A 27,059-nucleotide genomic window follows, 5' to 3' on the forward strand; every position below is an offset into this window, starting at 1 on the left:
GTATATATAATTATATTAAGTACAAATATATATATATATATATATATATATATATATATATATATTTTCTTCTTAATTGTAATTTTGTTCTCTTTATTTTAATCGATCGGTATAATTATCTTTCTATTTTAAAATTTATCATTTTCTATCATATATTTGGAAATGACGTGACTTTATGAATAAATGATGTTGAATAATTAATGTGTAATACATTCTAATAAAATCTTTTAAAAACATCCGTTTGAATTTATAGAATTATTAATTTTTGTAATTGAATTAACAATATATAAATAATTAATGTATTTATATGGTCCTACGTTATGAAATTGGATGTGATGTCATTTTAATTATATTACATCACCTTTATTTAGTTAAAAAATCTAATAAAGTGATTAAAACTGTCAAATTTTAAAATATAAGGATTAATGTAAATGAGTGAAAATATGGTGATTAAAAGAGTAATTAAATCAACTTTCTTTAGAGTGTGACTCTTAGATATTCATTTTAGTTTTCAGCAACATTGACATTATTATTTAATATTTTTATAATTTATGATAAAATTACATGATTCAACTTGTCACATGTCTTTGATCCATCTCATATTTATCATGAATAAGACATTATCTCAATAAACTAACGTCTTATGGTCTATTATTACTTGTTTTGACGAGTGAGTTTCGGTTATGTCTTTCTTTAGTAGATTTTAATTAGAATATGTTATTGACATTCAATTTTTACTTTTAGTGATTTAATTTGGTTTTGCCTTAATTTCTTTTATTTTTATATATTTTCTTTAACATAAATAACTTAAATGTTACACTTAAATAAAATAAATTATTATATTTAATTTTGCATATTAAAAAAAGGGAAAAGATTATATCAGCCAACTTTTTTTAATTATAATTATATTCATTAAAAACTCAATTCATATTTTATACGGACTTGTCTTAAACCTTTTTAATAACACTAGAGAATCATATTGATATTTAATCCATATGATAAAAAAAATTACCATAAAAAGATCGGATGAATTTCCAAACAAAAAGGTTGTAGTCGGGATTGGCGAGCAATTCACGTGCAGTGGATTGCAATTGGCGTGATTTGTAATTACGAATTCTCCTTTATCTCCGATGCGTGTCTAGTTTTAACTTTCTAAAATCACGAGTAAACGAATCATATGGATTATATGAAGCATTTCAATATTAATAACAAACAGGTCCCGTAGCTCAGTTGGTTAGAGCGTTGGTCTTATGAGCCGAAGGTCGCGGGTTCGAGCCCCGCCGGGACCAATTTTTTGTTTATTTATTTTTTCAATTTCTTATATTAATTAATATTTTTTACCTATATACTATTGTCATTTTATTTTAATTCATTTATTATATTAATTTTATTTAATTTAATTTGAAACCAACATTTCCCTTCTACCAGTGTCTTCTGGGTTTGAATGAGTAAGAACAAGTAAGCTTCAAGTCCAAAAAAAAAGTATGTGGAATTAAGAACACAGTGGTGTAATCAAAATGGTGCACAGTGCGTACGATTGTTTACAACTTATTCCTGATTCCAACGGCAAGATCGAAGCCATCGAATCCTACGGTTCAAATCTCTTGCTCGGTTACTCCGATGGATCTCTCCGAATTTACTCGCCGGAAACTGAATCCTCCGATCGTTCTAAACCCTACGTGCTTGAGAAGAACCTTGTTGGTTTTACAAAGAAACCTGTTGTTTCAATGGAAGTGGTGGAATCGAGAGAGCTCCTTTTGACGCTCTCTGAATCCATTGCTTTCCATAGGCTTCCTAGTTTGGAAACTATAGCAGTTATCACCAAAGCTAAAGGTGCTAACGTCTTTTGCTGGGATGATCGAAGAGGATTCCTTTGTTTCGCTAGGCAGAAGCGCGTTTGTATTTTTAGACACGATGGTAATCATTCCTTCTTTCTTTTAATTCCGTTGTAGATAGATAGAATATAGATGAATGACTTGCTACGATTATTTAAATTGAAGTTGATATTTAAATTGAAATTGAAGTTGACATTTAAATTGAAATTGAAGTTGACATTTAAATTGAAATTGAAGTTGTCATTGATGATTGAAACTGAAGTTTTAATTGAAATTGAAGTTGACTGTGAAACTGGAATTTAAGTTGAAACTGAAATTGTGGACGTAGGTGGTAGGGGATTTGTAGAGGTGAAAGAGCTGGGTGTACCGGATGTGGTGAAGTCCATGAGTTGGTGTGGGGAGAATATATGTTTGGGGATTAGAAGGGAATATGTGATTCTGAATGCATCAAACGGTGCTTTGTCTGAGGTTTTTACTTCTGGGAGACTAGCGCCGCCTTTAGTAGTGCCTCTTCCATCTGGAGAGCTGCTTCTTGGAAAGGTATTCTTGTTCTCTTCTTTGAATTTGTATGTTTGTTGTTTGTGTGTGGTTTTTTTTTTTGTTTTCATTGCTTGTTTTGTTAGGTTAGAGGAAGTAATTTTTTTTGTTGATGCATATTTTAGGAGAACATTGGGGTCTTTGTGGATCAAAATGGGAAACTTATTCATGAAGGCCGGATTTGTTGGTCAGAGGCCCCTTTGGAAGTTGTGATTCAGAAGCCGTATGCTATAGCTTTACTGCCCAGATTCGTGGAGGTAACTGACTGTTGGGGAGCAATCTGCGCTTTTCTTATTGTGAAAGGGTGTGGATATATGTGCTTTAATATGGCCTTTGTTTTGCAGATTCGATCTCTTCGAGATCCTTATCCGTTGATACAAACTATTGTTCTTCGTAACGTTCGTCATCTTTGCCAAAGCAATAATTCTGTGATACTTGCTTTGGATGATTCTATTCATGGTCTCTTCCCTGTTCCTCTTGGAGCCCAGGTATTGCAGATAGTGTTAAATGATAGACACATATAGCCACGCTCTTATTTTCGAATACTATTGGAAATGGAAAAGCAATGAATCATGTCACTTCATTTTACCCTACCAAGTTATCAAAATTGTTTACTTTTGTGTCTCATTTGTAATTTAGAAGTTAAGGATATCAATATTTAATTGCAGATTGTCCAACTAACTGCTTCTGGCAACTTTGAAGAGGCCTTGTCATTGTGCAAGCTCCTTCCTCCTGAAGATTCAAGTCTCCGTGCTGCAAAGGAGGGATCAATTCATATAAGGTTATTTGCAATTATGACATTATTCTTTGGAAATAAACAGACTAGACAATTTTCCCATCTTGAATTGAAAACCTTTGATTTACAAGTTCATCCTAATTCTGAGCCCCTACTAGCTGGCAGATTAAGTTTGGATTGATTGTTGATGATGTGGACTATGTATCAATATGATCATGATAACTAATGTAAACCCGGGAAAAGAAATTTGTAATGCTCGTTAAGTTCATTACAATGATACAGTAGTGATAATTATTGTAACTTTGTTTAGTGGAAGATTTTTCCTTTCATAAATTACATCAAGCTTAACATATTAAGCATTGCTTGCTTTGCATTTTTCTGGAAGGGCTGTTGAATGTGTCTGTGTCATGTTGTTACAGATATGCCCACTATCTTTTTGACAATGGGAGCTATGAGGAAGCTATGGAACATTTTCTGGCATCTCAAGTAGATATAACCTATGTGCTTTCTCTTTATCCATCCATTATACTTCCAAAGACAACCATTGTTCATGAGCCAGAGAAGTTGGATATTGATGGGGATACTTCCTATCTCCCCAGAGTTTCGTCAGGTGTGTCAGACGAGATGGAACCCTCGCTGTCGGACGAGAATGCAGCACTTGAATCCAAAAAAACAAACCATAATATGCTTATGGCTCTTATAAAATATTTACAGAAGAAGAGAAGTAGTTTTATTGAGAAGGCTACTGCAGAGGGAACTGAAGAAGTTGTTTTAGATGCAGTTGGGAATAACTTTGCATCCTACACTCGGTTTAAGAAAACAAACAAGGTGAAACAAACTAGTTTTTTATTTTTTGTTCCATTTTTAATATATCTCCAATGTGTGATGACAACATTTGTGGGTTAACTTTTGTAAAGCTTGCAACTTATGCCTTACAGTTGGAGGGCCAACTAGGTTAGTGTTATTCCCCATATAAAGGTTTATTGACAAATACACACAGGTGCACACGTTTGCATGCACACACACTGTTGATTTATTTGTAGAATCAAGAATGTATGCAGGATCAATGGTGATTGATGAATGATGAAGCTGCTGAACACAGATCTTTTTAAAAATACGAAACTAGTTTAATCATATAATAATTTATTATTTATCAAGTTGTTATTGAAGTTATCATTTTGAAATTATTGGTGCCAGGGGCGTGGTAATATGTCGGTTGGTTCTGGAGCTCGGGAGATGGCTTCAATATTAGATACTGCTTTACTCCAAGCGTTGCTTCTTACTGGACAGTCTTCAGCGGCTTTGGAATTACTGAGAGGTGTTAATTACTGCGATATGAAAATATGTGAAGAAATAATTCGAAAAGGCAACCTTAATGTTGCTTTATTAGAACTTTACAAATGCAACTCATTACACCGGCAAGCTCTTGAACTTCTTCACAAGTTAGTGGAAGAGTCAAGATCCGAACAGCCTGAAATTATACAAAGGTTCAAGCCTGAGGACATTGTTGAGTATCTCAAGGTAGCTTTTTTAGAAACATTTCTTATTTTTCTTGTTACTGTTAAATGGCTGGCATTAGCTAAATTTGTTGCTGACTTAAAGACTAAGGAAATGATTTGGGTTGGTTCTTAGGAGTTAGGAAGCAGTAGTGTCTGAATGTATGATATCCTATAATCTGAAATCAGATAAGTCCAGACTTCACAAAAAAATTGGCCTATTTATTGGGTGTATTATTAACATTAGGTTCGTGTGTAAATGGAGATCACATGAAGGTATTATTCTTTTGCTTAATTTGATAGTCTAGATTGGATGAAGTTTTGTCATTTACCAAATGATTTTTTGGTTCTGTGGCATTGATATGCTTACAGGAATAAGGAATACTTTTAGGTCTTCCCTGTGTGGCTAATTCAGTTATTTTCCTCTGCATCTAGCTGTACTGGAAAATGTTATTGGTGTGTTCACTTACAGATTAATTAGAAAAATATATTCAATTTCTATTTATGCATGAATTTAAGTTTTGCCACAAGACTCATACCCTCCAACTCAGTGAAGTTTTTTATTTGGTGGGTTTTTGATGCAGCCGCTATGTGGGACAGACCCCATACTTGTTCTGGAATTCTCAATGCTTGTTCTTGAGAGCTGTCCATCTCAAACTATTGAGCTTTTTCTGTCCGGAAATATACCAGCAGATATGGTGAACTCATATTTGAAGCAGCACTCTCCAAACATGCAAGCTAGGTACTTGGAGCTCATGCTTGCAATGAATGAGAATGCCATATCTGGCAATCTGCAAAATGAAATGGTGAGGACCTATTGCATCTTATTTAAAGGCCCTGAGAAATGAATCAGTTTTTTTCATTTACTTTTGGTTATGGAGAAGGGTTGGGTTATTTCATGACAATAGCTTTTGAAAGTTTTGGAAAAGCTTCTTGGTGATGTTTTCTGGCTGCTGCTTTATTGTCAGCATGTTTAATGTATGATTAATTATTAATAATAAGACAGAATTCTTTATTTACTTACAGTAATCTGCAATGTAGGTAAACATCTACCTATCTGAAGTACTTGATTGGCATGCCGACTTAAATGCTCAACAAAATTGGGACGAGAAAGCTTATACCCCAACTAGGAAAAAATTATTGTCGGCTTTAGAAGGTATATCGGGATACAATCCAGAGGCTCTGCTGAAACGTCTTCCTCAAGATGCTTTATATGAAGAACGTGCGATATTGTTGGGAAAAATGAACCAACATGAACTGGCATTATCTCTGTATGTTCATAAGGTATATCATGTATATATCTTATTATCATCTGTTTAATCTGATGGAAGTTTCTCTGATATAGTCATTTTCTGATATCCCAAATGCACTTAAGTTCATTTTTGTATGTACAACACAAGTGTGGCACTGTCATATAAATCATGGTTTCTAAACTGACGAATAATGCTGATAATAATTAAGTATACTTTTCATTTGTAGCTTCATGTTCCAGAATTGGCTTTGTCTTATTGTGATCGGGTGTATGAATCTACGCATCAGCCATCTGTAAAATATTCTAGCAACATATACCTATTGCTTCTGCAAATCTTTTTGAATCCTCGAAGGACCACAGCAAGCTTTGAAAAGAGAATTACAAATCTACTATCCCAGCAAAATTCATCCATTTCTAGAGTTGGTGCAGCATCCATAAAAACCAAAGGAGGCCGAGGATCAAAGAAAATTGCTGAGATTGAGGGTGCAGAGGACACAAAAGTTAGTTTGAGCAGCACTCACAGTAGCAAGAGTGATGGTGATGCAGATGAATTTAACGAGGGTGACTCTACAATCATGCTTGATGAGGTCCTTGATCTATTGAGCAGAAGGTGGGATAGAATAAATGGAGCTCAGGCCCTTAAACTTTTACCAAGAGAGACTAAGTTGCAGGTAAGTTGGGAACCACCACTTGTTGCTGTACCTTTACTGCTCTAACTTATGTTCTTAGGAATTTTTCTGGTAGGAGAAAGTTTATATTTTTATCAAATTTTTAGTTTATAGTTTATTCAGTCTGGTAAGAAGTGTATCTGTAATCTGCAGGATTTGATTTCATTTATTGGGCCTCTTTTGAGAAAATCTAGTGAAATGTACCGTAACTATTCAGTGATCAAGAGCTTGAGACAGAGCGAGAACCTTCAGGTACCCAAGAATGACAATTTCATCTATTTAATATTTTGGGGGGAATTTGTATGATTGGTGGCTATAATGAATACTAGTTAGTTTCCTGCTTCTGAATGGATTTACCATACAAAATCACGACTTCTTATTTTCTAGCACTTGTACTGTTGGATGCAACATGATGCATATTCAGAATTTCAAATACGCCTGCTTTGTTAGCAACTTGCATGATTTAAATTACTTTGCACAGGTAAAAGATGAGCTGTATAGTCAGAGGAAAGCAGTTGTGAAGGTAACCAGCGATAGCATGTGTTCTCTGTGCCGTAAGAAAATAGGGACTAGTGTTTTTGCTGTCTACCCCAATGGGAGCACTCTCGTGCACTTCGTCTGTTTTAAAGATTCTCAAAATATGAAAGCAGTGGCCAAAGGTTCTCAATTGAGGAAGAGATGAAAATGAAACTGAAAGGCTATACCAATTGATGGTTCAGATACCTTGTTTGAAGCCTGTTTCTTTCCGGATCGTTTCTGTGAAAAGTGAGATTTGATATGTAAAGAGGGAGATGTGTTACTCATTTGTTTTCTTGTGATTGTAAATATTGGGTTACAGAGGTCGGGTATTTATTTTTAGCATTGAAAGAGAGCCGATTTTCCCCTCCTTGTTGTATTATTATTTATTACAATTTTTTTACCGTGATAATATGCAGTATTATTGTTACTATTTTTCTATAAAAAGTGTTGTATTTAGCTTTAAAATGTCAGAGTTAAAGTTCAATATCTATGATATATTGAAAAAACAGTGATAAATTGGACATGATCTATTATTTCTAATCTTAAACTATGGCCATGGCTAAATTTAGTGTTCTATTATTCCTAATCTTAAACTACGACCAAGTAATGGCTAGGCTTAGTGCTGTATTCTGAGTGTTGTGTAAAGATTCATCTACTCCTTGTATCAGATATTTTCAATTTCTGCACCAAATTTCCTGGTGATCTTTTTTTGATTTCTACATTTTGTCACGTGTATAATTTAATTCTTAATAATATCTTATAACATAGTAGTGACGGCAACTCATTTTGCAGTAAGATTTCTAAACATAACCAGAGTTGTCAAATTTGAGAGTCTTAATAAACCTTATGTAAGCTCCTCTGTTTACCTATATTAAAAAATTCGTATGTGAATTATACCGACAAATAATGTTCAATTACATGTAAACTCATAAGAGTTTAAGAATTAACTTGAAAGATTAATAATTGTTGTAAGTAAAAGAAGTTGCATGCTCAAATTTGTATTTTCCATTACACGAGTTTGGTTCTAATGACAAATATTAATTCTATAAATTTGATTTTGACTAAAAATGAGTTATTTTTTTTGAAAATCTTATAGCTTCTATATGTGATTGTATAATCAATAAAGTGAGTTGAAAATAAGTAATTTATATTTAGATATATTCATATGAAAGTAAATTAAACGATAAATGCAAAGTTAAAAATTAATTTTAAATACAAAAACTACAAATTTTAACTAAAGTCAAAAAGTAAAATCCATTTTGTTCAATTGATTTTACTTTATGAATTGAACATAGAGTTTATAGCAACCAACCAAACATTTTAAAACCATTCTTAAACCCCTAAAATTAATTTTACTTGTTTCAAAAAGTGGAATCAAACATTTCTTTTTGTCAACAAAGTGGAGCCAAACATATCTAAAAAAATTGCAGCCACCTCTTCAAGAAATATTTACATAACACATATAAGTATAACACATAAGTTGGTCACCGTATTATAAAGTTAGTTTGCACAGACAACTAATCACAAATTGACAACACAACAAATGAAAAATTGAAAAAGTAAAGTTTTGTAAATTTCACAATTTAAAACATTATAATTGGTTGTCAATATAAAATAATTTTACAGTGACAGTGTTTCACCTTTAATCTCCTTAAATAAGCATTAACAAACTTAATTTCATGAGGAACTTGGACATATATAAAATAGATAAGACAATTAGAATTTTATTTTATAAGTTGACTAAAAAATAAAATTTTATACTAAATTTTATTTGAAAAATATATATTATAAATGGACAATTTTTTACTTTTTGTAACAAGATATTTAAATTCAATAAAATAAAAAAAAATTCAAAACACGATATAATTACGTTTCATTTAATTTGTATAAATTGCTATCTTGATTGCCAAAATAAATATATTATTTTCTAAAAAATTAATTCCATAAAAATAATAGTAGTTGGGTGACCAATGATCATGACGATATATAATTTCAAACTTTTATTGTTTGAGAAAAGTACTACGTTATTAAAAAGAACGGGTCACTAAAACAACATCAACAGGTCCCATGGTCTAGTGGTCAGGACATTGGACTCTGAATCCAGTAACCCGAGTTCAAATCTCGGTGGGACCTTAAATTTCATTATTTTTACTATGTATAGTTCAACTTTTATCTTTTTTATATTGGTTTGATTTAATTGTTATGTACTTAGACCTTAAATTTCATTTTTTTTACTTTATGTATAGTTCAACTTTTGTCTTTTTTATATTGTTTTGATTTAATTGATATGCACTTATATACACGTGTATATAATCAAATCAAAATTAAACGATAAATGCAAAGTTAAAAATTAATTTTAAATACAAAAACTACAAATTTTAACTAAAGTCAAAAAGTAAAATCCATTTTGTTCAATTGATTTTACTTTATGAATTGAACATAGAGTTTATAGCAACCAACCAAACATTTTAAAACCATTCTTAAACCCCTAAAATTAATTTTACTTGTTTCAAAAAGTGGAATCAAACATTTCTTTTTGTCAACAAAGTGGAGCCAAACATATCTAAAAAAATTGCAGCCACCTCTTCAAGAAATATTTACATAACACATATAAGTATAACACATAAGTTGGTCACCGTATTATAAAGTTAGTTTGCACAGACAACTAATCACAAATTGACAACACAACAAATGAAAAATTGAAAAAGTAAAGTTTTGTAAATTTCACAATTTAAAACATTATAATTGGTTGTCAATATAAAATAATTTTACAGTGACAGTGTTTCACCTTTAATCTCCTTAAATAAGCATTAACAAACTTAATTTCATGAGGAACTTGGACATATATAAAATAGATAAGACAATTAGAATTTTATTTTATAAGTTGACTAAAAAATAAAATTTTATACTAAATTTTATTTGAAAAATATATATTATAAATGGACAATTTTTTACTTTTTGTAACAAGATATTTAAATTCAATAAAATAAAAAAAAATTCAAAACACGATATAATTACGTTTCATTTAATTTGTATAAATTGCTATCTTGATTGCCAAAATAAATATATTATTTTCTAAAAAATTAATTCCATAAAAATAATAGTAGTTGGGTGACCAATGATCATGACGATATATAATTTCAAACTTTTATTGTTTGAGAAAAGTACTACGTTATTAAAAAGAACGGGTCACTAAAACAACATCAACAGGTCCCATGGTCTAGTGGTCAGGACATTGGACTCTGAATCCAGTAACCCGAGTTCAAATCTCGGTGGGACCTTAAATTTCATTATTTTTACTATGTATAGTTCAACTTTTATCTTTTTTATATTGGTTTGATTTAATTGTTATGTACTTAGACCTTAAATTTCATTTTTTTTACTTTATGTATAGTTCAACTTTTGTCTTTTTTATATTGTTTTGATTTAATTGATATGCACTTATATACACGTGTATATAATCAAATCAAACTATAATACTACTTTGTGGTATTAATTTTTAAAATATTACTAAAAACAGTATGTCATTAAATGCAAGTGAAAAAAATATACCAACAATATATATAAATTATTTTAAACACAAATGGTTATATATTTACGGTTTAAACTAATTTTAAATAAACGTACAGTCATATTTTTCGTATATATTATAATGTGATAATATTTTTGGTTGGAAATTATCATATTCAAGGTATTTGATATTTAGTGATTTGGTGAAGTGTTTCCACAAACTTCGATCTTTAAAAATAACTATGAAACTAATTTCTTTTTGAGTGTTTAAGTCTCACAACTTTTTGTCCCTTCTAAAGAATGCTTTGCAATAATCGAATTAAGTTTCTCTCCTACAAGTTTAATATCGCTTAACCAACAGAGTCAAATTCGCTGAATTTTATAATTTGATAACATAATACACCTAATTGGACATTTATTTAAAACCTATTTATATTCGGCATATATTTATTAAACTAGAGTCCTTTTATACATTTCCACAAATCATTTGGTTATTTCAAATAAGCAAATCAATCTTCTTCTGCTAAGCTCATTGTATGTGAAAAACTAGCACAATGTTGTCTTCCTCTAAAACAACCATTTTTAATTTGAAACCTTCTTTTAATTATTTTAAATCCTCAAAGAGTTGCATTTTAAGAAAATAATTGCTAAGTTTTTGCTACTGTTAGACCTATTAAGAGGCAGAATGGATAGTTTAACTGATTTAAGTTAAAGGTTAAAGAATTGGAGGACATGAATTCAAACTGGAATGAAAGAGGAAAAATAATACTAATATAACAATTAATAATTGATTTTGTCTTTAAAAAAACACATGACTCATTAAAAATAAATTAAGATCCTCAAATGTTTATTATTGAAGATTGAAGATGAATATGCTCTAATCTAAACCACTTGAACAGCTATCAAAACATCGAGACCAAAAACAAAACAAAAAAAGACTTAAAAAAGGAAGCAACAGAGTTTTTCTTTAATGATATCTCTCTTGTTAATGTATCAGCTGCACAATCATCATATTAATATATTATTATATAAAGATAAGATTTATAACATGTAGTTTTTGTTGGACACCTTGGAAACTTACCATATATAGTTTAAATGACACACCAATGACTAGTTTCACAGTGTTATCTCTTGAATTGAGTGTACTTATAATATTTCACACTATCAGCTAGCTTCCTAGTTCCTTGTGTTTCTCCCGGTCTTCCACCTATTGATTTCTCATTCATTCACTTTCTTATTATAGTCAATGATTCTTTCTAATTTAGTCACTAGTTGCCAAAGGATTAAATCTTATCAGAAAAACTCAAATATCACATTATAGATTAATTTTATAAGAATGAGATTAAACTAATATAAACGTTTAATATGATATCAGATTATTATTATTGGAGCCACCCATCAAATTATCTACACACCAACTCAAATCTCACATTGAAAATAGATAAGACCTAAAAAAATATTATAAAGAGTGACGTTCGTCGCCTTACAAACTTTTATATAAAGATGAATTAAGTCAATATAAAAACTTAACAACACTCTCTTCTCATCTAAAATCCTCTTCTGATTTTGTGTTGCAATGACATCAAAAACATCCCACATGCTCTCTTCTCCTGATTCCAATCTACAATGGACAACCAAGAAGAACAAACTATTTGAAAATGCCTTGGCAATTTATGACAAGGAAACTTCTGACCGTTGGTACAATATAGCCATGTTTGTTGGAGGGACAACTGAAGTGGAAATCAAAAAGCAATATGAGATTCTTCAAGAGGACATCAAAAACATTGAGTCAGGCAAAGTTCCCCTGCCAGCTTACAGGACAAATACCGGATGCAGCAAAATAAACATCAGTAGTGCAAATTAAAGGTAACAGATCTGAGTCCCCATTAACAACATTGTCTAAACAAATATTTTTATAGACAAATATTAGTATAATAGTTGTTATATTAGTAGTTTTTCCTTCATCAAGATTTGAACTCTGCTAGTTTAACTCCTCAGTCTCCTACAACCTATAGCTCGAAACCTGCTACCCTACCCTTATGACAAAACAAATTATATTTTCAACAACCTCCATAAATAGAATTGTTCCGCTATCAATAAACTAACATTTTCTGACTAATTACTGTTATTATACAGTAAGTTTCTAATGACAGTGCCCCTATAGTGGGATGGGAATGCTTCCTAAAAGCTTATTTTAATCCTTTACTTCCTCAGAACATTAATGAAAATTCATGTTTATAGGAGTTTCTCGATTAAAATAAATCTATTCTTCAGTTACAGAAAAATCCTTACAAACTTACTCATATTGAGATGTAGAAACTAATTTTAACTTATATGTTATATGGTCTTGATTAAAAACCTCATAGTTAATGCAAGATTCTTTTAATATTCTTTTTTCATGAATCATTAGTGCTTCTTGAAATTCGTAGCAAAAGATGGTTGCCTACCCTACCTCTCAATTAAACAATGCCAAAACTGTGAAGAGATGCATATAACTTGATGCAAATAGCATCAGTTGTTGAACTTTCATCCATAAATTTTACTGTACGTAGCACAACAGCTAAATCCAAGAATCCATATATTTGCAAGGTTCAAAGATATATTTTTTATTCTAACGAATATCTTCTACTGGACTAGTGAACAGATTATATTATCTGTTTGTTTGCTAACCATTTTCTTTTTTGTTGCAAATTATGTGCAGGCTGAGGAACTTGGAACTCTATTGAACACCATTTTCTTAGAAGTCATTTAACAGTTAGGAGCATTGACTAGTAACTCTTACCTTGTAACTCTTTTTTTTAGGTGTCTGTAATTAATTCCTCTAGCACTCTATGATTACCATTCACTGTCACGCCTCATTTTATATAATGAAAGATAAGCAACCTTCTATTCTTACAAATTTAGTATTTAATTTCAAACAATTCATAAGAGGACTGGATTTCTACAGACGAAGGAGAAGGCTAATACTAATGCTAACTACAGATAAAAACTTCATGATAATCACATGTAACTGTGAAGTCCCACTTGAATAAGTGGTTTTAACAATTTTATGCATTAATGACATTACGAAAGGGGAGCCAGCATTGAAAATCACAATTCGCAGAAAATAGTAGTTTATTCAAATTTTGCTACAATACAGTGGTAGTGTGCCGTAATAACCTTTGCTTGACAACATTTTTACTAAATAGCATATCACAAAACAAAAGCGATTTGTCCGCTACTCTATAGCTGCTATTTGACAACATTGAGGAGAGACAATCAGTCAAATGACAGGGCAGTACTTTCTGATTACTACTTTGTAGTGAAACATAATAAATGTAGTAAAACAAGTGTTTTAATAAGGTCTTACTATATAATATAAACTTTCTATAGCTGCTATTTCACAACATTTAGTAGAGACCATCGGTCAAATGATAGGGCAGTACTTTCTGATTACTACTTTGTAGTGAAACATAATAAATGTAGTAAATCAAGTGATCTAAGGTCTTGCTATATAAAATAAACTTTCACAATACTCCTGTCATCTACTGATAATTCAGAAAAGCATTCTAGTTCCTTGTAGATGAATGAAGTTGTACAGAATTTTCATTTTCGTATGCGTTTTCACTGTTTTTTCCAAAATTTGTTGAAGCTTTAAATATCTGTTTCAAACAAAATACAATAGGTCACTTGTGAGCATCACAAAGACACAAGGCTTCATAGATATATACATACATCCACAGTAGAAAATATACCTTTTGAATGGTGTTTCTCAAGCATGTCTTGTGTTCATCAACAGATGCATGAATAAATTCATGAAAGTGATTTCTTAATTTAGACACAAAACTCCCATTCCCAGATTTCTTTCTTTGGCAGAATGTGACACTTGGTGCTGGCTTGACGATTAATTTTTCATCAATCTGCTTGCTGTTTGAATCCATTCTTACCAACACCTGACAAAAAGTTAATCCAGTTACCATTAATCAACATAAATATAAAAGAAAAAAATCTCCCATTAAGATTTTTGGAATATCTAAATCAACATAATCTTAGCACTAAATTGACATGACATGTTTATGAAAACACTAAAATAATCAAAATAAACTTCAGTCACAAAGCAGTTACAGGAAAAGAGGAGTTTATGAAAACAACTTATGACATGTTTACAAGTTGTTTTCAGCTTATTTCCTTAAGCTCTCCAATATAACTTATTTATATGAAAACAATGTGACTTTAATTTATCATTTGATACAGAAATGGCTTGCACATAAGCACTTATATGATCCGATATGCCTTTATCCTATAAGTTGTTTATCCAAACAGGGCTAGGCTATGCGTCATTTGATTTATCACCAAGATAACGTTTAGCTTCTTGGTCAGAATTAAATGCCACACCACACGTTCAAGCATACTTTCTTACAAACATTTTCCATGCACCACTCTCTCACTCGTTTCCACACTTCAAAGTTCAAATTTACTTCTGAATTTTATATCACAAGCATAAATTCGTGTGCAATTCAACCCAGTTATTGATACGAGAACACGTATAGCAATAGAAGGAAAATGGAAAAGAGACAGGTTGTTAGAAACTAGAAAGATACATAAAACAAATAGTTTGTGTGCATAGCATAGATGTTATAGATAACATGCCTAGTGTGAAGAAAATAACTGGCAGCGGAAAAAGAAAAACATCAACATAAAAAATAAAAACATATGCACGCTATGATTGTGATGAAACGAAGAGAAATAATAAATAAATATATATGCAAATGTGATTTGTAAGATCAATAAGAAAGCCGAACAACCCTCGAATTAAGCATAAAAACATTTTTAAGAAATAGCACTCACTGTGTGCTATTATTGGCTGCAACAACCGTAGAAGATATCATAATTATGTTTCTAGAAAGATTTTTATTTATTTTTACCAACGGTGTCGTATGCGGTATGAACTGGCGCGCTGCGCACAGTTATGAGGTTGAGAGCAGGCCCTTCTTAAATTTACAACAGCCCAAACCCATTCAAAATTTTTTGAAAAATTTATCCTATACCCTATATTTGTACCTATACCCCACAAATTTTAAAAAATGTCAAATATACCTATGATTTTTTTTACTATTTTATCAACTCAAATTAAGGTTTTTACTAGAAAATTTTAAAAAAGTTTTCTAATTCAGAAGCTTAAAAATGTATACTACTGAAAAACTTGTAAAAAGTTTTCCGAGGGATTTACTAGAAAACTTGTAAATAAGTTTTTCGATAGACACTAAATTTTTTAATTTTTTAAAAAATAACTTCTTTTTCAAAAGGAAAAAGTTGACTGGTGTAACTTCTTTATCGAAAAAGTTGAAAAAAGTTTTCCGGAATGTAACTTCTTTACTGGAAAACTTGAGAAAAAAAAATTCGGAGTGTAACTTCTTTCCCGCAAAACTTGGAAAAAAATTTCCAACATATATGTTGTATATCTGAAAACTTATTTTAAGTTTTCCGGTAAAATTATAATTTTTTTTACAAATTTTAAGATTTATACGTGAGCAAAAATATCATTTTCTTACAAGGTTAAATGTGAGGGTATAGAGTATAATTTTCAAACTTTTTAACATGTTTTTTTACCCAAAGAGAAAAAGACAAAGTTTGTCCATTCCAGTTGGAAAAATTAGATTTTGTACCTCCACAATTGAACTTATACTCCCAAATAAAAAAATTATCGCTTAACTTACTAAAATACCTTTAAGTCTACGGTGAAAACTAGAACAAATTCAAAAAAAGTAATTTTTTTTCTCTAAAATTCTCTTACCATAACGAAATTTTGTTTTTAAAATTCTCATATGAAAATTTGAAAATCTTGTAACTGTTTTCAATTTTTAAAATTTTTAGTATTGAAAAATAACTAGTAGAAATTTCAAATTTTCAATATTAAAAATAACTATAAAAAATTTCGTTTCTGAAATTTCTGGCACAACTTTTTTTTTTACATGTAATCATTCAAAAAAAAAAAATTAGTGGAAAATAGAAGAGCAAAAAGCGCTATGGGACATTCTTGAATTCGACCTCATATACAATCTAATAGGAAAGTCGTTGTTGAAAAAAGAAGAAGAGTAATTCATTGGTTTTAAAGTCGACACATTAAACTAATAATATATCTCTTCTTTCCTCTCTTTCCGGTCTCTATGTCAGAGTGAATAATGATGATAACAGTTACTCGGCTTTGTCGTCCAACATCTCTTGCCCATAATATGAAAGCTTATTGTGACTCAAAAATTTGATCAATTGTGAATGTTTAAATCAAATCTATATATAATAGTGTTTTTTTTTTTCTAAAAAAATAAAATAAAAATCAAAAGAAAAAAAATTATGTTTAAGTTTTGAAATTTTCAAAAAAATAAAATTAATTATCGAAAATTTTAAAGCATATAATTTCTGATTAAAAACATAATATATCGAAAATTTGTTGACAGTGGACAATTTATACCATCAAAAATAGAGTATAGTTATTGATACTTTCTCTGTATTTTCTTGGGAATAAAAGATATTCACCCTCCATCAAGGAATTTAAAACTGAGAGAATTCATGTGTAAATTTTATTCTAAATAAATAATATACCCCCAAGTCCCCAACCCACTCTCTTGAGAATGCTTGTGACAACCTTGAAACTAACAACCCGGTGAGAAAAAGGCGGTAGCACAGTGAAACTATTCTCTATCTTCTTTTGATTTTTTATATTTTTTTTTAACACTACGATTCTTAGGAGAACGGTGGTCCTTACGGTACTTACGATATTGAAGTCCATATTATTTAGAGTTTAAAAGTCTGACTTTTTTAATAATTATTTTAAATCAAAATTTAAATTTAGATTCTTTTAAATGATGCGTTTTTAATTGAAGTTATTAATTACTTGAGACTAATAACTTGGTTAAGAAAGTTAAAGAAAAAAAAATGATTTTTATTTTTAGTTGTTCAGTGAGAAGTGAGAGTAGAAGAAAAGAGAAGTAAATTGTTTCATTGTATTGAAAGCAAAAGAAAAGAAATATGTATATGTAAAAAGACAATTAAAAAATCATTTCTGTATACAAATGAAACGCAATAAAAGAGAACGATAAAATTGTAATAAGAACAATTTCCTCTCCAAAATTATTTATTTTACTTTTACCCTTTTCCTCTCCAAAATTAGAAGAAAGTAAAAATTCGGAATCCCATAAGATGAACGTGCATTCAGATAGGCATAAATTGTTCAAAATTTTAACACCTAATTGTTCCATTTACCAAGCCATTGGAATTATGAAGAAAGTGCAAATTATATAAACAAAGAAAATTAAAAGAGATATTTTTCTCTCATTTATTTCTAACAGAATTAATTAAAAATAAATTATATATCTTAGCAGCAAATTTCTTTTTCCAAACTGTTAATCATATCTAAAGAATGGTGCTATGTAGCACGAAACATATCTCAATGTGGAAAACACTAATTCAGAGATAGCCATTAACTGGCCGTAATATCAGAAAATATGGAACAGGTTAATATCAGGAAAGATCATGCCATTTTTGGCTTATGTATTCGTATTAGAACTTAACATTTTGCATCTTTCGGCATTTTTCCTTTTCGTCATAAAAGAACATATACTCAATTTATCTCTATTAGAATCTGAAAAATTCGTGAAAAATAACGTACAATTTATGCAACACTATCAACTTTACAATAAGAATATGGAATTCTTTTTGGGCTGTCGGCCTATGGAGGTGGGAATACATGCACCATTCTACAAAACTTTTGTGCTCTCAACTGTGTTCTCCACGTTAATTAAAGTTACTTTTCTAATTAATCTTCCTCACAAAACTTTTCTAATTGATCAAATTGACTAGAGTCAAAATTTTGCCATTTACAGATAAGTAACAGAAACTGCATTAGTTTGTGACCCTTGGTGGCTTGAGAAAATATATACTCCTCACAAACCCTTTTCCTACTTCACCAACGGCTTTTAGCACCTTGCGAGGGTCATATCCTTCCTCAACAACTTCCTCTTGCTTCCGCTTCTTTGAAAAAGAACAAAAAAAACAGTGATGAGAAGATCCATTTGCTTAGATTTGTATATTAAGAATTCATAACATGCTTTGCACTAAATCAACATCAACAATATAAACACAATTTGTGTACCTTGGAAGAACATGATTTCCCCCACGTTAGGCCGATGGCGTCACCTCCTAGAGAATCATGCCATAACTGGAATGTGGTGGAGAACTCTTTCTACAAGTTAAAAAATAAGGATATCTAAATTAGCAAAGAGTGTACTGGCAGAGGGAAAAAACACCACTATGTTCAAACATCATATAATTTTCATACCTCTAAATCTCTGATAAAGCACCTCGATGGATCGAAGTCTACCAGCAACTTCTTTTTAAGTTCCTCTGGCCTACCCTTCAAATCTTTAGGCAACAAAAAGGGTTGGAAGCACTTGCTAGCATGTCCTTTAGCAATTTGTGTTCCTGATAACATTTCCAATGAGAATATCGTTTTATTAATTAAGCTTTGTGTAAGTGAAGATAAAGTGAGGGGAAAGGTCAGACTGTATAAAGTTTTTAGCATACTGAAACTGAAACTAATGTCATCCTTGTCATAATTGTTTAGTAGATCCAGAAAAACCTGCTATGGTTAATAAAATTGTACAGTCTTGCTAGAAATAGTTATCATAGTCAACTAATGACATCTTCCTCTCACCCTTGAACCATTTTATGCCTGTATTATTTTCTAAACCAGCTAATAAGATCTATACCGTGATCAACTTCTGATGAGAAGAGAAGCCTTTGAGGATATGCAAGTTTTTCCTTGTGGAGAACAATGATTGCATCGTAATTGTTTAAGGGCGTTCGTAAAAGGCACTGCAGCAAGATTTGAAAAATTCATTAGGCTTTTAAAAGAAATCTCATTCTCATCTACAACTCAGTTATTGAAACAAATAGCTGAAAAATGTGCTCGACTTACCTCCCATCTATAGGGACCAATCTCCTCCTGAAATGAGAGTTTCATCAACAAATTTGCACTGCTTCGGGCATAAGCCGCTAACCTTTTAAGTTCCTGTTAATAATCCATTACAATGCAACAAATACCTCATTAATTATCAATTGGCATGCACTCGCTAGATTAAACAGTATAGAAATGTTGACATAAAGGTTCAAAACAATGGTATGTTCAACTGAACCCTAACTGTTTTGGATACTATCACTAGCAATTTATTGTTACTTAAAGACAGTCAAGCACCCAGGTAATATTATATATTGTAGAGAATTATTCCTAGAATCTAGTGAATAAAAGCCAGAGTGAGGACAGAGATTGCAATTAACAAACACAAAGAAACTTCAGGCCTTATGAAATAAATATATGAACAAAGTAAAACCCAAATTATATCCAATTTAAAGAATAACTAACCAGAGCACTAGGTGATAATCCAGTCCAAGCCTCCGATGCTTTATCATAAGCTGTAGCCAAGAACATCACTGGCCCTATATTTTGTCCATTCTCTCCTTGTCCTTTTCTTCTTAGCAAAAAATTATCCTGAAAATCCATACATTGACCATCAAGAACAAATATTTCCTAAGACAAACATTATCAACAAGTTTAACATTTTTATATTTATACTAATAAGGGGCAAAGCCCTGAAAAATAACAGACTAAAAAGAAATCAACAAGTTTTTACTTATGCACTTAGACACACAACTTACATTTATTTCTTTTGCATCACTTTGACTCAAGTCATTATTTATGTCAACAACCAATGGAGAAAAAGTCCAATCATAGTTTGAGAGCAACTGCAGAAACCTGTCAATGAAATAAAAAGTGTCATAATATGTACAAATCAATAACCATATCTGGAAATTTTGATGTTTAGGCTTGGCCTCTTGGGGTAATTTTCCGTCCCAACTTCACACCCAGTTGTGAAACCACTTAAGGAGGGAATGTCCACATTAACTGTGGTAATGAGATGTATGACATTCCCTCAAGAAAATTAGGTTTGAGGAGTACACTCACTCTTGCTTAGTAAGACAGTAAATAATCCCCATATCTGCTGAGTAAATGAGTAACAATATTAGGAAACACACCTTAAGAGCCCGGTGATCCGCGAGCAGGGAACATCAAATGGCAAAGGATTAAGAAAGAGATATGCAACCAGTAACTCAATGGCTTCCTCTACCAAACAAGCGGAAAATAGATGTGAAGCAGCCCAACGTTTTGCTAGTCTATAAACAAATAAGAAACCTATGAGTTACACGGATTATACACGGAATGTAACTGGGCATAGAAATTTTCATATTTTCACCTAACTACTGGCCCATAAATTGGGTAACGACTTTGTAGTCCATTGATCATGCTAGCATGTTGACTACGAATAAAAAGTTTCTTGTCTGCAGAATGTACCCGAGTTTGTTGATCATTCCCAACTGCATATTAAAATGGTTTGATAAGTGAAAATCAGAAGTGGCATTTCCATTTAAATCATCATATAATCATACAAGATGTGGAAACCATACTTTCTTGGAGTAAACTAAGGGCCCTCTCATGCAAAATTTTAAGACGAAATGCATATCCTGACATCAACACATCCACATCATCCTCAGTAGCAGTGCATGTCATCCCCCACTTCTTTTGAAGACTGCCATAATAACATAATCATGTCACATTAAACACTAAAAAACAACAAGATACTAAAGCAAATAACGAACGTAAGTTCCCACCTTTCTCCAATTTGAATAAGGAAACTAGATTTTACTTTTTCAATTGCAATTTCATCCATTGGCCAGTTCCCAGAACCTTCCAGCTGTAAAGAGCAAATAATAAGCTCTCCTTAAGTTTTCTGTACATAGGTCAGTTCATTAAACACCACTAGAGCATAAAGTCATACCTGAATCATAATGTCTAGTGGTTGGATGCATGATGGAACCAACTTATTCAGTCTGAGAGATTCAACTTTTTCATTAGCTAGAAGATGAGGTTCAGGAGGGAAGACTGATGTAAACCTGAATGCTGTAAATGAATTCAACGTGTAGCATTTAAACACCCTTATACTGGCATTTTTTTCTTTGGCAAAAAGTTATCAGTTTTATAATAATACAACCGCAAGCATTGACAAAAAATACATTAAAAAGTAATACAAGAAAATCTTTGAAGAGTACATATTTTAATAAATAAATGTTTGTTCAGGTGAGTAAATTACCAGAGTCTAAAGGCTGTACACTAGACACCTTCAAAGGGAGGTCTTCAATAAGACGCAAACGCTTTGATAGAACATCAAATGCCTCAATCAAACTTCCAGAGTGTGATATAGGATCTGTGGATTAATCATTTCATAAGAACAGAAGCTGTTAATAATAATGGCATAGGGGTCAAAAATACGAGTATAGATAAGATTGCTACCTGCAGCACCGTGAGCCAAAGAGAAATCAAGTTGATCCACAGCTACTACAATATTTTCCTTGGAGAAAGAAAGATGCCGACTAAGCACATGCTCGGCAATTTTTTTCAAAATCAGATGCCTTTCCCATTTCTGGCATTCCCATACTATATAAGAGAAAAAGGCATTACCAAGTTAGTCATCGGGATACTTTATCTAGGCTAGCAAGACAAGACAGCTATGCTAGTCATACTTGATCAACTAAAGAAATAAATTGCAACAGTAGATATTGCCTCACCTGTGCTTTCTGCAATTCTACTGTCTTTAAATCGTCTAAGCTCTGCTTTTTCTCCCCAAAACTTTCTAAATTCAAGAGCCTGCTTGAAATCATGAGTAAGGACGGTGGTGCATGCAAAGCATCTCAAATTCGAACACATGGAAAAACAGAGTGAACATGAACAAAAGAATGTACCTCGTCTTTGCTTTCAGCATTTGGACCAATATCGACCATCCTAAATGCTTTCTCCAAATTACTGACTGAAACTCCTATGAACAAGGGCTCTTTATCAAGTATTGACAAGCCCTGAAGTTGTGAATTCAATCAGAGACACAACAAAATAAGGAAAAACGTGAAGCAATTTTAAAAAAGATATTGAAAATTCGTGCTTGAAATCATACATCATTCACGCTCCACTGGCATTCTGCATTTCTCCATATAACTCGAATGAATTTTGCTCTATCATTCAATCCTTTAGCTAAAATAACATGTATTTTCTCCTCATACAATCTCCAACACTCATCATCCAAACAAAATCCAGATGCATATAGGTTCTTGTTTCCCTTGAAGTTTATTCTATACGAGCAAAAACATGTAATAAATAAATGTGCAGCTTTTAAAACTTGAAGCAAACCACCAGGAAAATACAGTATCTGAATCAATACAGTATTTATTACCAAGAAGAAAAGCAAAGGCAAGAGAGAAAAAGCTATGACTACCTCATACAATAATCATATTTAACCGCATAGTCAATCTTAGTCATAAAAACTGCCTCAAATCCACCATCTCTACACTTTTCCATGCATTTAAGTGTCAAAGCAGCTTCGTCTTGAAGCTGAATATACAAATGAATAATCAAAATGAGTATTTGAGATGATATAAAAAAGATAACTAATAGTGAAGTTTGTGTGCTGGTCAGGAATACCTGAGTAAAACCATTCCGAGACATTCGAAAAGCCAAATTGAACGCCCCTGATGGATGACATATCACAACTGGAAACGACCCTTTTAGTTGCACCCTTTCCTGCAAATGGGAATTGTGAACACAACAATGATTAGCACAGAATATAAATGAAAATTTATAAAAATAACCTCATTTTCATCAATCCAAGATTGAGCTGTTGTATGCAAGTGATTGAAAGCCACATGCCGCCAATGAAAGGCCATACAATTGATGTTGCATTACCGAGTTACCAAAATATAATTTATTTAAAATTTCCATCCCTTCATCAATTAAAAACAGGCAAATAATGAAACATGAATGCAAATAAAAAGCTTTAGGAAAATCATTGTCAATCATGGATTGTGGAAAACATCGGTTTGTTCAAATTCTGCTATGCAAAGTGCCACTATTTGACGACATTTTGTACTAAATAGCATATCATGGAACAATGATGACATATTATGGCGCTATAGCACTGCTATTTAACAACACTGAGGAAAATAAACTATCAATAGAGATCTGGATTTCAGAACAACCATAAATGGAACCTGAACTCAAACTATATACAAAATAGAATTGCAAAAGCAGACAAAAAAGGTTAGAGATCTGGACCTCTTTAGTAATATTTCCCTGGCCTTCCTTTGGAAAGTAGAGACCTCGGCTCCATGTCTCCGAAGAGGCTGCAAAACCAATGACAATAATAAATAAATATCAATTTAATATCAAAATCGATTTTAAAAAGCTCCCATTTCCAGTCTAAGCCGATTTTTTAGTCAGTAGCAAATTGCCTAGAAATTCAGTAAAATACTAACTACGTGTAGCAGGAAAGATCCGTATATGTAACACTTCTGATGGAATTAAAATATACTAGTCGACAGAAACAATGATAATGAATCGAGAATACCAAAATATGGCAGGAAAATGTTGTTTAGTCATCAAAATTAATCAGTACAGGGGGAGAAATAAGCAATGTTTTCAACAACATTTTCATTTTAATAAAAGAATGTGCATCAAATGGGTACCATATTGAAAGAATTAGTATTGTGGAACTATGTATATGTTACAAACACAATTCTCAAAGGTAAGCAGCTTCACTTTCATAGCAGATCAATTGTAGAGGAGAACTTCAAAGGAGTGTGCTAAACAAAACAAGGTGAACTGCAAAGGAGAGTCTATATACATACCAATGAAGTTGAAGGTAATGCGAATTATTTCAATTGCCTTCATTGACTTGCTAAGTTGTTGTCTAGAAGCAAGATGTGCCAGTATGATGGATAGCAAAAATCCATTCAGGCAATCATGAACGTATATAGAACTTCTCTGTCGAGCCCATACCTAAATTACAAAAGAGCAGCATCAAAATAAGTGTTCCCTTCCCATGTGAATTTTTTTTTATACCAAACATAATGCACAAATGCCTTATAGAAATTCAAATATCAAACCTTAAGTAGGACTAAAGCTTCTCTTAATTCCTTCCATCCAAGAAAAAATTTGCTGATGATTTCCGTATCCTCTAAAAACATGTCTTCCAAAATACTAGAATTATACTTAGGTGTAGCTTGAACAGAACTCCCTTCAGAATATTAATGATCAATCATCAATACATTGTATCAGAATAAGAATCAACAATCTCAAACAAACGGAATACAGGTGTTGAAGGTACAAACCATTATTCAAATTATGAATGTTATTGCGCTTCAGGTTTAACTTTGATATGCTAAAGATAGATGTAGCCGATGGAATAATTCTCACAAAAAAACCATCAACGTCAACAAGCTTAGCAGCTGCAGTAATTATCTCCATTAGTCACCCCAATATCGTATTAGAATAAAAAGAAATTGAAATTTAAAAGCTAAGCTAACAAATGTACGAACCCGGATACACAATCAGTAAAGGCTTTCGAACTTCGTTCTGCAGGGTAGACCATTCAACCCTACTAATAGAAGAAGATTTCTCCAAATACTTTTTCACCAAGCAGAGATAAAGACACCTCTTTGCATGGTACCTATAGTTCAAATAATCCTTCTCATGGAAACACTCCTATCAAAACAGAAAATACAACTGCGTATTACAACACTTGACACTAATAAATTAAATTAAAACCAATTAGCATATATATATATATATATATATATAATATAGAAGTAATACGCTTTATATGAATAATATACCTTTGGTAACCTTATAATAAGATCCACACTTAATTCAGGTCTAGCAAGACACTGTGTAGAGTAACTACCACCAATTTTAAAAAACGATGGTTTCTTAAACTTGAAATCCACTTTATCAGCACCAATGTCCTTGACAAAACTCGGTGCCAATTTGGCAGTTACCTGGAAATAAAATTCAATTGACTAGCATTGAGCACAATTGGTATGATTGAATGTTCTAAAAACGAAAATAAGATTGATAGAAGCCTGACCTTATAGTCATCGGGAATTTTGTCGATGGATGATTTAATGGCGGAGACTGTGTCATCGACGAACTTAGAAAAGTGAGGTGAATAATGAACTTGAACTTCCTTCAATAGTTCATTAACCTTAAACTCTGTTGAATCGAGATTCTCCATTGTACAGAAGAAGGAATAACGGTGGTAAATGGCAGGTAACGGGACCACGATGCTGTTGAAGTGAGAGGATGGCGGATATCTTCAGAAGGTTGAAGGTTTTAGGGTTTTGAAAAAAAAAATTCAGTTTTTGTAACTTAGTACTTCAATTTTGGTTGAGATTGAGGGTTTTAGATTTGTTTTTGTAAAAGCAGGGATTTTTTAGGATTTTTTATTAGAATAAGAAATTAATAAAGATGATACAGTACAACTATGTCATTTTATATATCAACCACTAATACTCAAAATAAAAATATTTGTCTCATGTATTATACCTTTTAATACTTTGATATAGATGATATTAAAAATTTTAATTTTTTCACATTTTTCTATTTTTATTATTTGATATATGATGATAATCTTTTAACTAATTAATTAATAAAAAATATTTATCAAGTATATGTTTATATAAACAAAATTAATCAGTATATCATAATTTTTATATAAAAAAACTATTAATAAAACATCTATACTTTTCTTAACTAATAATTGAATGATAAACATCTATCTATCATATGTAAATATTATACAAAAAAATTATAATACAATTTAAATTTTATCTTAAAAATATTATAGAGATACGGTACCAATGAAATGAATATTTATCTCTTAGTTTATTAATTAGTGAAAGACAATTTATTAAATATATAACTCTATGCATGAGACTTTTTTGGGTGGAGAATGTATATTGCCAAAATAAGAATCATAATTTTCCTTATTAATTTGTCGATGACACATGCAATTAGATCAGCTTTTAGTTTCATGTATTGATATGTATTTATACACTGAAGTTTTTAATTTTTATCAATATTTTTAAACCAATTTTAGAAATCAATGTAAGTCATATTATTGCTCAAATTTGTCCAAGCTATTAACTCTAATAATTTGGTCAAATGATAAAAAAAAAAAAAAAAAAACAAATATTAGATTTAATAATTTCATTAGAGAGAAATAAATATAAATCGCTTCATACTGAGCTTTTAAATTTTCGTTAGTTGAACTATAATATTATCCCTTCAACCTAAATTTATTTTATAAAAAAAAAAAATATTGATGTACGATACAAACAAATTGTTTTTTTTTTAACTATTTCTCTCATTTTTTTAATTTTATTTCTCTATTTTTTATGAAAGATAACTTTTTATCTTGTATTCCCTACTAAAACCTTAGCCACCTCCCACTTTATATTGTTGCACCCCGCCATCATTTGGAGGCTCCAATAGTCACACCATGACTATCAACCTCTTTATCTCATCAACTATTTTATTTTAATCTTTTTAATTTTTTAAAATCGTGAAGTTGATGTCAAAACTCCACGACAAAA

At 31.3% G+C, this 27,059-nt stretch overlaps 2 protein-coding genes, 1 long non-coding RNA gene and 3 other non-coding genes across 8 annotated transcripts; 4 read left to right on the top strand and 2 right to left on the bottom strand.

Annotated features, from left to right (window-relative positions):
* Nucleotides 1-1,215: 1,215 nt before the first annotated feature.
* Nucleotides 1,216-1,289, top strand: TRNAI-UAU (transfer RNA isoleucine (anticodon UAU)). Its single transcript has one exon. It is a non-coding gene; the product is annotated as a tRNA-Ile (tRNA).
* Nucleotides 1,290-1,388: 99 nt separating this feature from the next.
* On the top strand, nt 1,389-7,487 carry LOC101501247 (vacuolar sorting protein 39-like). The gene is made up of 12 exons (XM_004511986.4): nt 1,389-1,917; nt 2,164-2,375; nt 2,498-2,629; nt 2,717-2,860; nt 3,041-3,153; nt 3,528-3,936; nt 4,306-4,629; nt 5,189-5,410; nt 5,646-5,888; nt 6,084-6,527; nt 6,678-6,776; nt 7,006-7,487. Exons 1-12 carry the CDS (start codon nt 1,518-1,520, stop codon nt 7,204-7,206), a joined length of 2,943 nt encoding a protein of 980 aa, XP_004512043.1. The 5' UTR covers nt 1,389-1,517; the 3' UTR covers nt 7,207-7,487.
* A 1,617-nt stretch (nt 7,488-9,104) lies between these two features.
* TRNAQ-CUG (transfer RNA glutamine (anticodon CUG)) lies at nt 9,105-9,176 on the top strand. Its single transcript has one exon. It is a non-coding gene; the product is annotated as a tRNA-Gln (tRNA).
* A 1,076-nt stretch (nt 9,177-10,252) lies between these two features.
* TRNAQ-CUG (transfer RNA glutamine (anticodon CUG)) lies at nt 10,253-10,324 on the top strand. The gene has a single exon. It is a non-coding gene; the product is annotated as a tRNA-Gln (tRNA).
* Nucleotides 10,325-13,649: 3,325 nt separating this feature from the next.
* On the bottom strand, nt 13,650-15,519 carry LOC105852665 (uncharacterized). 3 transcript variants are annotated; one of them, XR_001144549.3, is made up of 3 exons: nt 15,381-15,519; nt 14,288-14,485; nt 13,650-14,194 (listed from the first exon to the last, which is right to left on the bottom strand). It is a non-coding gene; the product is annotated as an uncharacterized lncRNA (long non-coding RNA). The 3 variants fall into 3 exon arrangements; XR_012161480.1 differs by lacking the exon at nt 15,381-15,519 and adding an exon at nt 15,183-15,331; XR_003474480.2 differs by lacking the exon at nt 15,381-15,519 and having other exon boundaries at nt 14,288-15,331.
* Nucleotides 15,520-18,147: 2,628 nt separating this feature from the next.
* Nucleotides 18,148-25,877, bottom strand: LOC101501766 (uncharacterized). The gene is made up of 26 exons (XM_004511987.4): nt 25,553-25,877; nt 25,302-25,463; nt 25,005-25,170; nt 24,798-24,914; nt 24,573-24,703; nt 24,315-24,465; nt 23,743-23,810; nt 23,113-23,211; nt 22,907-23,022; nt 22,589-22,763; nt 22,383-22,493; nt 22,209-22,287; nt 21,934-22,077; nt 21,734-21,847; nt 21,422-21,543; nt 21,255-21,337; nt 21,051-21,172; nt 20,840-20,960; nt 20,622-20,759; nt 20,244-20,340; nt 19,951-20,076; nt 19,507-19,599; nt 19,298-19,403; nt 18,868-19,010; nt 18,682-18,771; nt 18,148-18,560 (listed from the first exon to the last, which is right to left on the bottom strand). The coding sequence occupies exons 1-26, from the start codon at nt 25,697-25,699 to the stop codon at nt 18,432-18,434; spliced, it is 3,150 nt and encodes a 1,049-aa protein (XP_004512044.1). The 5' UTR covers nt 25,700-25,877; the 3' UTR covers nt 18,148-18,431.
* Nucleotides 25,878-27,059: the final 1,182 nt, after the last annotated feature.

Source organism: Cicer arietinum, chromosome 8, assembly GCF_000331145.2.
Source record: "Cicer arietinum cultivar CDC Frontier isolate Library 1 chromosome 8, Cicar.CDCFrontier_v2.0, whole genome shotgun sequence".
NCBI lineage: Eukaryota > Viridiplantae > Streptophyta > Magnoliopsida > Fabales > Fabaceae > Cicer > Cicer arietinum.

Excerpts from the sequence above, each read along its gene's own strand:
- LOC101501247 (XM_004511986.4), top strand. The coding sequence starts at position 1,518 with ATGGTGCACAGTGCGTACGATTGTTTACAACTTATTCCTGATTCCAAC. Across the intron at positions 1,918-2,163 it reads TTGTATTTTTAGACACGATG|GTGGTAGGGGATTTGTAGAG; the intron begins GTAATCATTCCT and ends TTGTGGACGTAG. Across the intron at positions 3,154-3,527 it reads GAGGGATCAATTCATATAAG|ATATGCCCACTATCTTTTTG; the intron begins GTTATTTGCAAT and ends ATGTTGTTACAG.
- LOC101501766 (XM_004511987.4), bottom strand. The coding sequence starts at position 25,699 with ATGGAGAATCTCGATTCAACAGAGTTTAAGGTTAATGAACTATTGAAG. Across the intron at positions 22,288-22,382 it reads ATGCTGAAAGCAAAGACGAG|GCTCTTGAATTTAGAAAGTT; the intron begins GTACATTCTTTT and ends GATTTCAAGCAG. Across the intron at positions 20,077-20,243 it reads GTGATGCAAAAGAAATAAAT|GATAATTTTTTGCTAAGAAG; the intron begins GTAAGTTGTGTG and ends ATGGATTTTCAG.